We start from the raw sequence: 15,162 nt of genomic DNA, 5'->3' as shown, positions 1-15,162 counted from the left end.
TATGTTTGCGAGCTATATGAAGTATATATATATATACTGTACCTACATTTCATGGAACTTAATACAAATTATATTATATCGCAAATAATATGTGTATATAAAAAGGCTAAGCACAAGGTACATATTTCTATTATAAAGCTTACATTAGATCTTGTATTTTGAGACTGAGCATGTGGAGTAAAACAGAAAGACCATCTGGCCACACGGCAGGTGAGGGAACATGTAACGCCTCCCTCTTTCACAAACCCACATCACTTCCTGCTCAACAGACCTGACACTTATGGTCACTTCCTTTTCTATATAACTCTCGGAGAGACCACATGTCTGCATGCGTTTATTAAGTTGTAGAGAAAACACAAATATTTTAGGAATCTGTCAAAATAAAAGTTTAAAACTGAAAAGTTCATTGTAATTTGTCTTTAACTGAGTCTTTATTCACATATATTAACCAAAAAACCATAATATTTTGTATGGGGTCCTCTGGCCTTGATAACCTCAAGGATTCTTGCTGTCATTGTTTATATGTACAGTACTTTTCCACAGTGTCTGTTTGTTATTGACTTCCAAATAGTTTTTGTTCCCCAAAGACTTGTTTTTGATCAATCTATCATTAAATCCTCTAAATCCCAAATTTGTTCAAGTTCGGACTTTGACTTGGCCAACTGTGACTAAAGAGCTTACACATACTGGTGTCTTTGAAGGGATAGTTCACTTTGAAATTAATTTTTGGTATGTTTTATCTTACCTCAAGGGCATCCAAGATGTAGGTGTCTTTGTTTCAGCAGTATTTTCAATTTTGATATTTTTAGATCAAACCGTTCTTGTCTGTCAGTCATATAATGGAGGTCTATGGTCACCACCTCAAAGAGCATGCACAGAGATGTCCAAATTAAACATGATTTAATAACTCGTAAATGTAAGTACACACTGATGGCCTAAGACACGAAACAAGCGTTTTGTGTGAGAAAACGAACAGTTTTATAACCTTTTTACCTGTCATGTTTAATTTGGACTTCTCTGTGCATGCTCTTTGAGGTGGTGACCATAGACCTGCATTATATGACTGACTGACTTAAAAAAATCTAAATGGAAAATACTGCGGAAGCAAAGACACCTACATCTTGGATGCCCTTGAGGTAAGCTAAAACATACCAAAAATTAATTTCAAAGTGAACTATCCCTTTAATCATTATAGAAACATGATTTTGGTAATCACCAATACTGTTAGTTTAGGGCAGCTGTGGCACACCTCACATTGGTTCGTTGTCTAATAAATGTGTTAAGCACTGAATATATAGCTGTTATTGTGATTGTATAAGTTCCTACTTTACAAAATGATGTTTCTCTAGAAAGTTTATTTAGTTCCATATAAAGCCCAATTAACCACACAACTGGAGTTCCCGAGTGAAATCTCACCCTGCTCTTCTCCTCCAGTCTGGTCATCATGACAATAGTGTTGGTCCTCTGCTCCCACACCATCCTCCAGAAGTCACTGAGCGTCTCGGGTAAAGGACCTTGAGTGGCGATGTAGGCGTTCTGCTTGCGGTAGCCGTCGATGTAGTTGCCGTTGATGTAGTCACTTCCCGGTACACCTGCGGTTAACACACATTGAAAGGCTGCTAGCTGAGCACTGCACTGTACAAAACATGTCCTTGGCAGAACAACTTGGAATGTGCACAATGTAATATTTTGAAATATGTTAAAAAGCATTGACTTTATTTTATTTAATATTTTAGAATTTTTGTACAGCACTTTGGTACAACTTACTGCTGTTGAAATAGTGCTTTATAAATAAAGAAAGAAAGAAAGTACTTACTAAATATTTAAAGGGCACTTATTATGGAATTTTGAAAATTATTTTTCATGTAGTGTGTAACATAGATCTAAGGAAAAAAAACATCCTGCAAAGTTTTATATATGAAACTTCACCATAAAAAAAAAGTTATTGTCTCTCAAAAGTATGAGTCGACTCTGAGTCAATTTAATGAATCGTTTTTCCAATGAGACACGAAAAATGATCAAATTGGCTGCGCCCATGCACTCTTGCTGGGTTGTTTTAACCCAACTTTGGGTCAAATATGGACAAACCCAGCCATTGGGTTACATTTTTTAATTACATTTTTAACCCAACGTTTGGGTTTGTCCATGTTTGACCCAAAATTGGGTTAAAACAACCCAGCATTTTTTTCAACCCAGAGTGTGATGTCTTTTAATGTCTATGGTTCTGAAGTGCATTTCCGTGTTTAGGGACGAGCACGTGAAGAATCAGTGGCTATAGAGTTTATATTTACAACTATACAAGTATATCTTGTGCTTTGTTCGCATCATTTTAATGACAAATGCTTTACAAACATACTGTAAATGCCTTCAAGTGTGGATTCGCGAGCCGGTTGACACTGAGGGAAGGTTCAGTACCCATTTATTGGATCAGCTTCTTCCTCCGAATCACATTAATATTATTAATAATTGTTGTTTTTATGTGTTTTGTAGCATGCACTGTAAAAAAATATTGTTGGTTTAACTTAAAAAATGAAGTAACCTGGTTGCCTTAAAATTTTAAGTTCATTGAAATGGAAAAATTGAGTTAATACAATGGAGGAAATCATTTAATAATCAGAAACTCAAAATATTATGTTATCTGAACTACATAAATTATTTAAGTTGATTTGACAAAAGAAAAAATGTTGCGATTACAAATCATGAAATATTTTTTTTTTACAGCGTGCTCAATAAGTATTTGTGTGTGTTGTGTAAGTTACGGTCAGCACAGCTTCTAGGTCTCCAATGTAAATGTTTTGTGAAATGTATGTCGTTGTTATTGGAGTTGTCATAAAGAATAGAGCAAAACCTTGTAGTACTGCAGTGCTTTATCAATATATTTATGCATTGGGCTAACATAACTGATTGGGTCATCTGACCAATCACCGCAGATTAGCGTCACGCAAAGGAGCAGTTTGGAAAAATGAGTCATTGACCGAATCATTTGGGAGTCGGTGAGCAAATCCGGTAAAAATAAATGCATATTAAAAGACAACAAACGTGTTTTTTTTTTTTCTTTATCATTGCATGCATGTAAAACTGTTGTTGTGAAATCCCAAATCAATATTAGGAACATTTTAAATGCAATAATAGGTGCCCTTTAATAAACAGTCATATTTTTTCATTCAGCAAGGATGCATTCAATTAATCAAAAGTGAGAGCAAAGACAAAAGTGTGTTTCCAATTTACCAATTTCCAATTTGGTAAATGATTTAAGACTTGAAGGATTCCTTTCACAGAATTCAGTAGATGTAGATTGTGATAGATATGCTGTTCAATTGAACCAAGAAAAGTGTGTTTCGGCATGTACCATCAACAGGAGTCAGCACGACCCTGGAGTGATCGTAAGCGATGACGTTTGCATAGCGGTTCTTGGGCTTGTTGACCTCTAGGTTGGAGTTCTCCCAGGTGAACTGCTGGCCAGGGTCGATAGACTGCAGAAACATGAGCGGTTAGTATGAGTTAGTAAGAAATCTAGACCATCAGCATTTGAACAATGACATGAAAACCAGTTTTATTGTAACATAACCTATTCAGGATATTCAATGAAAAGATAAGGAATCAGTGTAACAATTTAACAAGAAACAAGGGACGTTGGAGCAAGTTTCATTTCATTTTGATAAAAGTTTACAAATGCATGTAATAATGAGCACCAGTGGCTACGTTTACATGCAACCACATAATCAGTGGTTGCATTGGCGGATCAATCGGACTTAAACACCTTAATCGATCCGAGTGAAATTTCGATCAGATTGAAAGGGGTGGTTTATTCCTTTTCTTATTCGATCGAGAGGACATGTGAACACTAATCCGGATTGAAAACCGAATCTGAAAGGACTGCGCATGTGCAATGACGTTGAAATTGACGCGCTGAACGAGCTGTTCTTCCTGTTGAATAAAGTATAAATGATCACTCAGTGTCTGTGAAGCGGAGCAGGACGTCCCACCAGTCCTTGTTCTTCCGAACAGACGCATTTTACTGCGTGATAAATATAAGCAGCACAGCAAAACGGTTCATAAGCTCATTGTCTCCAGATTATGACCAGAAATGGATAAAAATTAAGTCTGCTGTTTCAAACAAATAAAGAACCAATGTACGATAATGGTTGTTATATGTAAACAGCGGGAATTTGTGCAGTTTGCGCATGGCAAAATCGGAAAAATCTATTCCGATTTGAAGCTTGTGACATGTTTAGCGTCCATGTAAACACAACGTTCGGATTCATCGATCGGAATTGATTCAGTTCGATTGAAACAAAAGTTGTGCATGCAAACGTATCCATTGAATCATTCATAATGAGACCCGTGTCAATTCAGATTTCATGATGACTGTGAAACAGTAGCAGATGCACTACAACTCTCCACCTCGACCTGCCCATCGTTTCCAGCCGGAACCGCCCAATCCTACCCTGCTGTTACCATAGTGATGAGACACGGGTCAGTTCGGCTGTTCTCTAGTCTCTCTGCATCTCATTACTGCAGCTCTGAGATTTCTAGCACTTCAGTTATTGTGAAGTATGTTCAAAAACTTGGGGTCGATACGATTTTTTGGTAACACTTTAACAATTTATAATGATAATGCTTTAAAGGGATATATTTTTTTGGAAATAGGCTCATTTTACAACTCCCCCAGAGACTGGTCCCATTGACTTCCATTGTATATATTTTTTCCTACTTTGGAAGTCAATGAGACCAGAAACTGTCTGGTTACTGATATTCGTCTAAATATCAGAAAATCAGCTGAATGGGTTCGAATATGGTAAAACTCAACTGTTTAACTCTGAGGGAGTTGTAAAATGAGCCTATTTCCAAAAAAAAAAAAAAAAAAAATGGAGTATCCCTTTAACTAATGATGAGCAATACATTTGTTAAAGTATTTAGTTCATTGCTAGCTCAACTTCATTATGTAATATTAACAGATTTTAATCATATATTAGTAAATGTTGAAATTAAATGTTGAGTTCATGTAACATTTTTGGATAATGTTGACAAATTAAAACTTATTGTAAAGTGTTACCAATTTTAAGTGCACAATTTTAATACTGTGAAATATTATTTAAAAAAAAAAAAAAAAAAAAAAAACGTTTTCTTTGTGTAAAGTGTCATTTATTCCTGTGAATTTCAGCATCATTACTCCAGTCTTCAGAGTCACATGATCTACTCTAATAGGATGATTTGCTGCTCAAGAAACATTTATGATTATAATCAATGTTGAAAACAGTTGTGCTACTGTATATTTTTTTGTGGAAAACATGTCAGAATTGGGTATTGACATGCACAGTTCCTTCGAAGTGCAATGTGGCATTATTTTTAGATGTATATGAAATGAAGAGAAATCTGAGGCTGATATTCTGTTTTAAAAGATGAATTATGAAGAACTGTCACATTGCTGGTGATTATTTGTCAGCTTACACTGTCTAACAGCACACTATGTTTTATGCATTGGTTTGTGTTTGTGGCTTTGATGTGCAGGGATGATTTCACACCTTAACATTGTGTGCTAACCTGACATAATAAGATTTCCAATGAGCAATTTGCTTGTCCACACTAAAGGCCAAAATCCTGCACAACACAAAACCACAACTAATCAGAAGAGTGTGTGACGGAGCTCTGTCTGTTTGTGTGAACTCTCGACATGCTGCTCTGCATAAACGTATACATAAACTTATAAATGCATGTCGAACTCGGAGAGGACACTCCCACAGATGACGGCTTGCACCATCTATCACTTTCTTTTTAATCACCTACAGATATATATCACATTCTCTCCATCTTTGTACACAATTCCCTCCCCATAAGCCCCTCTTTATCTGTTTATCCTGTTAGCTTCTTTTGTACTGGAGTTTAATGCGAGTCATTTGGCGTTTGATTAGATCAGTGTTGCTCCCTCAGTATTTGATGTCTATATTAAGGTCTTGATTGTTTAAGTACTCAGAAGAGCCGCTCACCGTATAATAACAACTCAAGTAGGCAGAAGAGTCCTGCCCCTTCCCCCAAACACACACACACACACACACACACAGCAGGATTAGCTGTCTAATAAAGCAGGTGACTCTCACACTCTCTACACTCCTAATAGAGTCGTTTCCCAGCTTTAATTTCAAGCTCTGGCGATCTGGGTACTGCCTTAGATGCTGGCGTGACTGTGTGTGTGTGTGTGTGTGTGTGTGATGTAAGTTGTAGTCTTCTGTAGATGCATGAGTTTATATGATGTTTCCAGGATTTTAAATATCCAAAAACTAGTCATCAGAAATCAGAAAATTCAACTGGGAATAAACACTTGTTTAGAAAATATTAAGCAAGATTTAAAAAAATCTTTGCAATGCCCAGTGCCCTAATATAAATGTTATTAAATGTGGCACTAAACAATAGCCTGTATTTTACATGAATTGGACCACTTTTTTGTTCTAATAAATAAAATAACATCACCTATTAGTCATTTAATATGCTTTATTCTCAACACAAACATTGAGTGTGTGTGTCGGCGAACGTTCTCTGCATGAAATCTGTCTCTCACATGGTTTCTTCGAAAAGAAACCTGTTCTGTTACGGTGTAAAAATAAACAAAAACCCATTAAGTAGGGTATAAATTACACAGAGTTGCATGTAGCTATGGTGTTAACGTTCTCACATTCGAATGTTTACCACGGCACGGCTTTTTTGGAAAAAAATTATAGTGCCTTTAGTGTTTAAAACAACAGATAAAGTAATATGTATTGTATATTTATGAAGTCGTGTGCACTGCCGTGGAATAACTCTGACAAGTCATCTCTACAGTCTGCCGATTAAGTTACATTAGCTAATCTAACATTACTGGCTTGATTAGTCACACACGATACTTCAAAATGCGATATTTCAAAATATATACTGTAACTGAGTGTGTATATACAGTGAACAGTGACGTGTCTCTCCTACTGTTTGAAAAACAAGTACCTGTGATTCTGCTTTGCGAATCGCAAATCAAGCAGTGATTGACAGGGCACTGATCCAATGGCGTCCATTCCGCAAAAAAATAAAATTAAAATAAAAATTAAAAATAAAAATTTCCTGGACGTTTTTTAGGTTAGTGGCAATTTCTTTAGTGTTTTCTGTACAGACAGTGATGGATCGAAGTGTTCTTGTATTGCGGTGACACTTCAGTTTAGGGTCCAAATATCACTATTAAATAATCTCACCCAATACCAAGTACCTTACTAATTAATAAGCAGTAATCAGAGATCTATAGTAACGAAGTAGAACTACTTAAGTGCTGTACTTAAGTACTAAAATGCTGTCTCTGTACTCTACTAGAATATTGTTTTTTTCTCATACTTCTACTTTTACTTCAGTAGATATTTTCGATGAATTTAATACTTTTACTTCGATATTTTATTAATGTTCTGCTAGTTACTCGTTACAATTATAAAAATTTGATGAATCATTCGTTGCAAGTTGGCTTTCATGCTGCCTAAATCACACGCCAGTGTTATAGGGTAATGGTTTGATTGACACACACATTGACAACTAATGCAGGGGTTGCCCTTCAATGACATTTTTTTTTACATTTGTATCCCGCTAAAGCGCCTTATTTGATTGCTAGTTCAAACTTTTGACTGCTTTCTTTCATTATTTCATGACACAATACTTGTACTTTTACTTTTAGTACTTAAGTAGTGAATTTTAAAAATAAACTACTTGCAATACTTAAGAACAAAAAATGTTGAATACTTAGTATACTTAGTAATAGTACTTCGACTTAAGTGTGGTGCTTAAAGAGCACTTCAAGTCACTTTTTTGATTGAGCACTTGTACTTTTACTCAAGTCCAGGCTTCTAGTACTTTATACATCTCTGGCAGTAATCATAGTTAATAATGAGAATTGGATCTTAATTTAAAGTGTGACCATTGAATAAACTATTTTGAAGGGTTATTCCAAAGACTTTATACAAGGACTATACACTCATACTTATGAATGGGAAAAATAAGCCCCGCCTTCTAAATAAAAGAGCTAATCGGCAATTGGTAAAGTCACTGAGTCACTGGAGCTGCTGTTAGAAGCTCCGTTTATGGGACAGTTTATGTCAGATTTGGTTGCTGACTTGAAATATGTTATTTAAGTGTGAGTTTGGACAGCAGTTTGTGAGATTTCAGGATATAGGACTTGGTCTTGGATGCCCCGAGGCGTTGCAAATATGAAGAGTGAACAGACCTTCGTAACATTACACATTTAAAGTGTCCTTGTTGAATAATAGCATTCATTTCTTTAAAAAAATATGATTGGCACACAATTAAATTCATGAGTCTGCAGAACTGTTTTTTGAGCGCATATAGGGAGCAATAAACAGCTCTGAGACGAATCTGCTTCAAATTTACAGACATAATAAATCGACCACAATCCTCACTGTTAGTGAAAAACCTGCATCTGAAACTACTTCACGATTTCCGTGTCCCGTTCTACAATTTAAATCATGCAGATGTAGGTCAGTGTTTTCCAGCTGCACAAGTAATCCATAATGGATGCGCTCTGCTCCTCGCATTGTCCTGATTTATCACAGCAGACCATTTTTATGTAAATTTCTGATGCTTGTTCTAGGACATCAAGCAATTACCCCTCGGTGGCCTTAACAGAAGGTAAAGAGTGAGGACGATTCTCCTCAAGGTCGCTCAGACGGACTTGGGACGAGTTACCTCATATTCCTGAGAGAAGCGTAGGCCGTCGTTGGCTTTCAGCCGCTCGATGTGGTCAGCCAAAGCACAGACTGAAACTGAAGGGTGTTCCCGCATTCCTGCAGGGAAAAAAAACAATGGATGAACTTACAGCAGAGATTTCTATTGGCCTGCTTTGTTTTGCTGAGGGAAACAAACACACTTTGGGTTTTTACAGTTTTTAGGCATTTGTAAGATGGGCAAAAATGGAAACAACCCAAAGCATGAGAGAAATAGAAAGGCAAAGGAGAAAGCTTGTAGCACCATGCCATGTGCCAGTGACGTAAGCAGTGAACGGACATGCTCGTTGGCTGACATATGAACTACATCCGGGTCAATAGCAAGGTGGCAATAGTAAGCTGTCCTGTGCAATCAAAATGGCATGTAAATGACAGAAGGACTACAACCTGAGCACACATTAAAAACACAGCGTTTTCCCGTGTTTGAGACGGACGGCCTGTTGAGGGACGCTTTAACTAAGAGCAGCCAGTGGTGGAGGAGGGGGCGTGACTTTGGACTTGATGGACAGGTGGGAGGAGCATTTAAAATGGAGGAAGTGAAAGTTCACACAGGAATGAAAGAGCAAAACTAACTTGAAGTGCTGGTGCAGCTGAAGGCACTGGAACCTGCAGAAAGAAGATGAGGAGGGACTGTGATACATGCCACTGACAGAAGAGAGGAAGGAGACGAGCAGAAGACATGAAATGGCTTCCTCCACATATTTAAGTGTATGTGCAGGTTTAGTGTAAATAATATAGACCCCTTTTCAGTTGGTAAACACAGTAACGTTTTTTTTGTGGGCGGGGCATCCCTCTGGCCGCTTCCCTGATCGTTTTTTTTAACAATGACTGGAGAAAATCCGATTTTATCATAATGTGCAAGGTCACTCAGTGCACCAGATTGGCTGACCCGTACACGCTCACTCAATGGATGGACGATCTGACAGGATTCACGTTAACCCTCCCTCCGGTTGAGTGGCCTGACTTCTACACCTATCCGACAGAAAAACCGAGCGTAAAGAGAAACTATAAATCTTTAGATGCCTATAACTAAGTGCTGAATGGTCATGTACGAGACTTGTGTGTTACGATCTGCAGAAGACGACAATGTAAAGAGTGACATTTTAATGATAAAAAATTAAAATACTGAATAAAATATTGTTGGTTTAACTTAAAAAATTAAGTAACCTGGTTGCCTTAAAATTTTAAGTTGATTGAACTGGAAAAAGTGAGTTAATACACTCTTAGAAGAAAAGGTTCTATATAGAACCTTAAAAAGGTTCTATCAGTGCTACGTATTTGGAACCCCTAAAAGGTTCTATACACTCTTAAAAAAAGGGTTCCTCTGGGTATATAGAACCCTGGGGTTCCGTACTTGGCCAATAGAACCTTTTACCAAAAAAAAAAAAAAGTTCTCTAATTGTTCTAAAATTGTTCGCGAGATGTAAACAACACACGGTCCAGAAGCACTTCCCGTTTCAGTTTTTTAACACTATATAAGCGTTGGGATAAAGTACAACCAACAGAACATATACAACTGAATCAAAAAGTTAAACAAACTCTTTAAACAAAAATCTTTAAGATATTTTCTTTACATTTGAAATTAAGAAACCATTTACAAACTGAAACAGGAAGTGCTTCTGGACCAATCTTGAAAATAGATATTTTTTACATTTTAGAAATAAACATTCCAGATACAGCATGCTTATTTTTCATTGATTCTTGCACCCAACAACACAACAATATGACATTTAATAATAATAATAATAATTTAATTATTATGTAGCCGAATCTGTGCTGGTTTGTACTAGCGCTGTGACGTAACTGTGATGTCGACGCAAAAGGGGTCTATAGAGTGAGGCACTTTGATTGGATTATAAAAAGCTGGCTAAGAAAACACATGCAATTTGGTTTTCAAAAGCATTTTTAAAAATAAAATGTAAATCCTTCATAATAAGATATTTCTTAAGTTACAGTAGTACACTACTATTCAAAAGTTTGGGATAGGTAAGATTTTTTACTGGTTTTGTTGCTCACCAAGGCTACTTATATTTGATCAAAAATACAGTAAAAACATTAACCTTAAAGGAGTAGTTTGTGACTCTCCTGTTCGAACATCAACTCGTACATCAAAATGAACAAATCTTTTTCAGAGTCATTTGGTTCATTCAACGAATGAAATGACTCAGGAAAAGATTCGTTCATTTTGATTGAACAGGAGAGTCACGAACACGCATCACAGAACAGAGCAAGGCGAGCATTTGAGCTTATAAAACATAAACTTTGTTAATTATTTATTAAATGAGTGATCGTTTCGCTTGATAAGACCCTTATGAACAATTTGCATTTTGCACTGAAACTGTCTTTTGGACCCCACTGAAGTCCATTATATGGAGAAAAATTCCATAATTTCTTAAGGTCAAAAACCTTAATTTCTTTTCGACTGAAGAAAGAAAGACATGGACTACTCCATTAAATATTATTATCATTTAAAATAACTGTTTTCTATTTGAATATTTAAAATTTAATTACTCCAGTCTTCAGTGTCACATGATCCTTCAGAAATCATTATAATATGCTGATTTGCTTTTGATTATTTGATTTGATCAATTTAATGCATTTTTGATGGATTAAAGTATTAATTTCATTAAAAAAAATCTTACTAACCCTTACTATTTCTTGATATGATTAATATTGATTTTTTTTGTCATCCTACAGACTCTCTGATCTTTTATAGATCCACAACAACCTTCCAAAGAAACAATAAAAAGCTCTGAAAGGCTCTGCCTTCTTTTAGTTCATATTACAACTCTTGGTTCAGAAATCAAGGACTGTTTGGATTTCAGCATGTCAACACAACATAATGTTTAAAAGTTAGCTTGTGTATCACATTATTCACTTTATTTTAAACTGTGAGCGTGGTTTGCACGTCAAGCATATCTTATCGAGCGGTTTGCCTGACACGTCGCTTCACTACAAACACTCTTTATCTGTGAGGTAAGCCATTTTACACTTTCAAAGTGTCCTAAAGCTTTTTGAAACACAAAGGCTGAACTTTCACAAGTAAATAAACAACAACACTAGTAGCCTGGCTCCTCATTTGAAGATTCGCAAGCAAGGAAAATCAATGTTTATGCCAGGGAAGTAGACATGAATATTTCTCCAGTTTTGCCATGAGAAAGATTGCGCATCAGTCAAGCGTGCGCTTGCAGCCCAACAATCTGACATAAGAACATGAGTCACTTTGCAACTGAAGCAAAAGCAGATTCTTATTGAAGTCAGCAAAATGTCTGAGCATTCGGAAATTTCCCCTGAGAGAGAGAAAGTGAGAGAGAAAAAAAACACAGAAAGAGACGGTGCAAAATATGGATGGGAGGAAGTGAGAAGGAATCATCCTGCTTAATTTTCCCATCAAGTTCAAAGCTCAGTCCGAACCGAATGAAGGAATATGATCTGATGCCGCTGTGTGTGTGTGTTTGAGATCCTCAGTGTGTGTCCTTCACCTAACAGTGCGGTTCTGTGAATAATGTTTTGTCTTCACATCTGAACCTCACATCCATAAATCCAGGGAGTAGTTCTGTCTCTCTTTCTGAGGTCTACATTCAAACAACCCCAAACTGAAACTATAGCTCTATTGCAAAACCAAGTGAGCTTTTAAAAACATAACAAAAGGTGGATAGTATCATGTCGCTGCTTTCCAACCCGGCAGTTTCGCATGCATTCTTAAAGGATTTCACAACAAAATGTCCATGATAGTACAAAAGTATGAATAAAATAGTTCTCATAAAAAATTTATTTAATTATATTTTACCCTTTTTTTTGCTTTATGGAGTATGTTAGCTTAGAATTATTAGATTAAAAATAAAACAGAAAAAGCCTATAAACTGCCTAAAGTTAACTAACCATAGGTGATTAACTTGCATTACATATAATTTGACTGTAAAATACTGTAAAAATTATGGGTTTCTCACAATGAAAAATAGTAAATGGACATTTAAAGAAATCCATGGATGACACAGGACATATGATTATACTTTTTGATTATACATATGTTGAAATACTTTTGTTTCGTTAAATTTCCAAAAGATGATTTTTTTTATTCCTCTTTTTAGGCAACTTTAGCACGGGTGTCCAAAATTATGCACATCACTGTGTGTGTGTATATATATATATATATATATATATATATATATATATATTAGGGCTGTCAAATGATTAATCGCGATTAATCACATCCAAAATAAAAGTTTGTGTTTACATAATATATGTGGGTGCACTGTGTATAATTATTTTGTATATATAAATACACACACATGCTTGTATATATTTAAGAAATATTTTCATGTATATACTGTATATAGATTTATAAATATTTTTTATATAAATAATATTTTTTTCTTAAATATACATGCATGTGTGTTTATTTATATATATAAATATATATATACAAAATAATTATACACAGTGCACCCACATACATTATGTAAACACAAACTTTTATTTTGGATGCGATTACTCGTGATTAATCGTTTGACAGCCCTAATATATATATATATATATATATATCACTATACAGTAGTAAAAAAAGCAATGGAAACAGTTTCACTGTTGTTTTACTGTGAATTTCTGGCAACCACATCTGCTGTTTTTTCCTGTAAATTTAACAGGCTATTTAGAGTATCTATTATTTGTGAGTCACGTAAAGTATATTAGCTGCTATAGCTTTGTTTTCAAGAATGACCCTCAGTTGGCATGAAAAGTCACTGTGTATACCTCACAGCCTCCCTCATTATGAGTGTGTGGTGACGTACCTTGTGTCTGGTAGTTGAGCCTCCTCATTTCCACCGGGTCAGAGGAATGGGCCAGTAAGTGATCTTTAACTCCAGCTGAGTGCTCATCTTTAGCCGAAGGAGAGGAGCGCTTCCTGTGCAGCCAGGAAATGACATCATACATGAGCGTACGAACACACAGCGATCAGGTGGAGGAGTAAACATGCAAGATATTTCCTGTGTGTTAGCATCTGTTAGCTAATCCGAGCTCAATTAAACCCTCCCATTGCATCCCATGCTTATTATCGGATCAAAGAGAACCGCTCGATACCCACCTCTCCTGTTTGCTGCATCCCACCGAAAGAGATGGAAAAGAAGAGGGGAGAAAAGAGAAAATGTCACAGGAAGAAAACAGCACAGACACTGTGTGTGTAGGGTGAATTTGTCAGAAATGTGGAAATGCCATTGCTACTAATGAGCTCCGATTCGAGCTGACATTTGCAAAATGAGTTTTCTTTGAACCCTGGGCATTTGATTCTCTTGTTGTTCAATAAGACTATACGGCTATAATTGAGAAGAGTGGTACTTTTTATCTGTAACTTAGTTGGGGAGATCAGATTTTGGCAGATGTGCTATTATGACTTTTTTATTGTGTGAGGGAAAATATCCTTTCTGCAGTAACTGCCTATTATTTAATCATTAAAGTTCAGTGAAAGCATCCAGAAAAAGAGTGTCCTAAGAAAAAAAAAAAACACTGTTAAATTGCTGTCACACTGAAATAAGGTTTCTCGAATCTCGATTTTCTACTCTTACAGTGAGTCAGCAATGTCTCTGAGAGAGGCCGACTATTTATACCTGACAGTTCAGTAAACTCTCTGTGTTTGCTACGCACGGCGAAAACGAAAATATGGTCACTTAAGCAGAATGTGAAAAATACGCTTCTCCGTGATCTCGGTGCAGGATGACTGATTGCATTTTTCTTGGAAAAGCACCAGGAAAGTAATTGCACTGGTTCCGCACCTCTTGAAGAGCAGGATGGCGATGACGATGACGATGATGAGGACGACGGCCAGCACTGGTCCCATCACCCACAGCATCTCTGGGTCCTCAACGTGACGGGACATCCCACTGTGGAGCTTCACCGTCATGGCATCAGAGTAAGGACTCACCGTGAACATCTTAACACACAGAAAGATGAATAATTATTCATTATTCTTTATTATGACTCGTTTCCACATTTCAGAATGATAGTAAAGGCATCAAAACTATGAAATAGCACAGATAAAAGTTAATTAAAGGAAATTATGCAGAGATAATATAAAGAGTTCAGATGCAAAAGCCTCTAAGTGCCATTTGAAATGTTCTTCTAATGATAATTTTTATCAAGCTTGTATATTTAAGTTCAGTGATTTCACTTAAATCCCTTAATTGTTATTTAAGTGAACTTAAATATACAAGTTTGATAAAAATCATCATTAAAGAAAAACATTTCAAATGGCATTTAGAGGCTTTTGCATCTGAACTCTTCATATATTAAATCAGATATTTACATTTTTTAGTTAGCCAAATCTCTTTAACCTAAAATATTCACTTGCAGATTTTAATCATTTAAAAACACATTTGCATGTTCATGGTTCTCTAATGACATGCAGGTAAACAAACTAAATATT

At 36.0% G+C, this 15,162-nt stretch overlaps 1 protein-coding gene across 11 annotated transcripts in view; it reads right to left on the bottom strand.

Moving 5' to 3' along the window:
- The window catches only part of ptprfa (protein tyrosine phosphatase receptor type Fa), a 255,269-nt gene that overhangs the window by 15,878 nt on the left and 224,229 nt on the right, over positions 1–15,162 (bottom strand). For 6 of the 11 annotated variants that reach the window (XM_089133721.1, XM_089133722.1, XM_089133723.1 and 3 more), the window contains 6 exons: positions 14,513–14,670; positions 13,535–13,647; positions 9,318–9,350; positions 8,707–8,804; positions 3,350–3,473; positions 1,417–1,592 (listed from right to left, as the gene is read on the bottom strand). In XM_089133721.1, coding sequence (XP_088989847.1) covers positions 1,417–1,592; positions 3,350–3,473; positions 8,707–8,804; positions 9,318–9,350; positions 13,535–13,647; positions 14,513–14,670 — 702 coding nt within the window. The remainder of the gene's footprint in view (positions 1–1,416; positions 1,593–3,349; positions 3,474–8,706; positions 8,805–9,317; positions 9,351–13,534; positions 13,648–14,512; positions 14,671–15,162) is intronic. The other 5 variants (XM_089133725.1, XM_089133732.1, XM_089133727.1 and 2 more) reach the window with 1 other exon arrangement.

This window comes from Pimephales promelas, chromosome 8 (genome assembly GCF_988280905.1).
Source record: "Pimephales promelas chromosome 8, fPimPro1.hap1.1, whole genome shotgun sequence".
NCBI lineage: Eukaryota > Metazoa > Chordata > Actinopteri > Cypriniformes > Leuciscidae > Pimephales > Pimephales promelas.
The sequence above is the reverse complement of the archived record's forward strand: the minus strand, read 5'-3'. Positions and strand labels throughout refer to the sequence as shown.